The 2,500-nt window shown below is 37.0% G+C and overlaps 1 protein-coding gene across 3 annotated transcripts in view; it reads left to right on the top strand.

Annotated features, from left to right (window-relative positions):
- The window catches only part of LOC117122589, a 10,875-nt gene that overhangs the window by 1,061 nt on the left and 7,314 nt on the right, over window positions 1-2,500 (top strand). The window contains exon 2 of one of the 3 annotated variants that reach the window (XM_033268221.1): window positions 1,918-2,244. The exons of the other annotated variants lie outside the window; for them this stretch is intronic. Coding sequence (XP_033124112.1) covers window positions 2,177-2,244 — 68 coding nt within the window. The 5' untranslated portion in view covers window positions 1,918-2,176. The remainder of the gene's footprint in view (window positions 1-1,917; window positions 2,245-2,500) is intronic. 3 annotated transcript variants of the gene reach the window in all.

The following is a 2,500-nucleotide window of genomic DNA, read 5'->3' as shown; positions in this document are numbered from 1 at the left end:
TTTGAAACACAGTGTTTTTAGTAAATAAGTAAATAAACCCATAAAACAGCATAATAATGCAATGAATAAATAATAAATGGAACGTAACAAATTAATTTAGGACAAAGAGTGAAGGAAAACCTTAACCGTCACCCGGATTTGAACATCGGACCATGACGGCGAACGGCATAATCACTTGATCACTAAAACTTTTGATGAATTTTTATTATGTTTATACTATGGTTATAGGGCTCGTAGAAATTTATACAGAGTTGACTCTAAGTGAGTGGATGCGAGTCTCTGTTACTATTACACGCCAAAATTCAATACAGGCGTTTTCTTGTAAAGACTGAGTGATTCACGGTACATAGCTGTATACGTCACTGTATACGTTTATACATAGTGTTTATATTGGAGGTAGGCCTATTTGTTTTTATTGAAGTGCTTTTTCAAGTGCACTTAATCCTTATCATATATTCATTGGTTGTACGGAATTTGTGTCGGGCTGAATGGATTACTGCTGTAAGCGTAGGGGTATACTGGTAATTAGGACCCTAGCGGAGTAACGACCCAGAAATGTATAGTTGGGTTATGGTAGGAGTACGCGGGTCATTAGGACCTCATTTGAATAACGTCCCTACCCTAGAATGCATAGTTCGGTTAGTGTTTGGGTATGCGGTTCACTAAGAGACCTTAGAGTAGGGTTGGGGTGTGTGGGTCATTAGAACCTTGGTAGAGTAACACCCCTACCTCTTTATGAAGAGTTCAGTTATGTTGTGGTATGCGGGTGATTACGACCCCGGTGGAGTAACATCCCTACCCTATGATGCATAGTTCAGTTAGGGTTGGGGTATGGGGGTCATTAGGACCTTAGTGGAGTAACTCCCCTACTCCATAATGCAGAGTTCGGTAAAGGCTGGGGAAAGGGGATAATTAGGACATTAGTGGAATAATATCCCTACCCCCATAATGCAGAGTTCGGTCAGAGTTGGAGTATGCGTATCGTTAAGACCGTAGTGGAGTTACGAACCTACCCCATAGTTTGGTTCGGTTTCATGTACCAATGAATTTCCATTTGGACGAAATAAAATAATAATGGTATGGTATCAATAGCAGACAATCACAAAAAAATTGTTAAATGTTACCCATATGAAATGAAACAATGGTAGAACTTTATTTGATAACTATATAAAATGTATTACGACGGCATTCACCAGCAGTATATGCTTTCATTAGGTGCAGTGATTTTCTTACCTTTTTTAATAGGTAAATGCAAGAGTCAGCTTGTTAGGTAAATGGAGTAAACTTAGGCATGTTGTCTTGAGGACGTTTTATGATTATGATGCAGGTGCTTGTAGAGACGCCCACTATGTTATGCTGTAGTGGGCTTTAAAAAGCCAATCTACCGTTATTTATATTTCTGTAATATTGATAATTTTATTGTAAAAACATAAGAAATAGGTGATTTTCTCTATTTTCATGTATATGGTTATTCGTAACCTATTGTATGTCCAGGTAGGTCTAATTTGTTTACTGGATGCGTTCACTTAGACATAGTTTATTAGGCGAGATATGGAGGTAGGAATGTAGTTAAGCTTACACAATTTTGTTTCATAGTGTTACCAATAATATACGTTTAGCTATAACAAGGGCAGTATAGACATGGGTGTATTTTAAATTGTTGAGTAAATGTATCGTTACAATTTACAAAACAGCAATTGTGTCCGAAAGGTCCACTGATTAATCTCAGATATAATACATACTCCAAGTATTGAAATACACGCCATCGTGCTGGGATTCAAAATTTCGACATTAATTATGTCATCATCAGGAATTGTGTCCATTCATCATAAAATACCCATAATGCACTATGCTCGCACTATAGAGTCATGCTTTAATGCACATATATACGTACTTATCGATCTGTTTTTTCTATAGAAATTATAATTGCTCAAACGCCATTGAAAACATATGAAATTAGCACGTCTTTCGATGTAATGTACAACGAAACGTAGATAAAATGGCAGAAAATTTCGTTGGAGCATGAATAGTTTATTTAAAATGTCGAGCACTTGGCAGGTCTCTATACTTTAGCTGGTACCTTTGTGAGAGTTAAGAGAAATAGACGAACGACTCTCCAGCTAAATACTTGTTGGAAGTGTTATTCTTTAGTGAGAAATAATTGACAGTAAACCCGATGTCGGATACCTGGTCGTGGAAGAAGTCTATGTATGCCGATCGCATGGACCGATATCTACCCGACAGGTAGGCCTACGCTTACCCACATATCTCAAATTTAATATTTTTAGTGCGACTTAATGTCTTGTGTATGCTTTAGAAAGCTGTTCATAACTTAAAAATTGTAATTCCGTATACGTACTACCGAAAGGTCCACAGATTAATCTCAGAATATAAGAAAGTAAAATACATACTCCAAGTATTGAAATACACGCCATTGTGTTGGGAATCCCAACACGATGGCGTGCATTTCAATACTTGGAGTATGTATTATACTTTCGTA

The sequence above is a fragment of the Anneissia japonica genome, unplaced genomic scaffold, assembly GCF_011630105.1.
Source record: "Anneissia japonica isolate Jap-2015-1 unplaced genomic scaffold, ASM1163010v1 scaffold1889_len2455224_cov183, whole genome shotgun sequence".
Taxonomy (NCBI): domain Eukaryota; kingdom Metazoa; phylum Echinodermata; class Crinoidea; order Comatulida; family Comatulidae; genus Anneissia; species Anneissia japonica.
The sequence above is the reverse complement of the archived record's forward strand: the minus strand, read 5'-3'. Positions and strand labels throughout refer to the sequence as shown.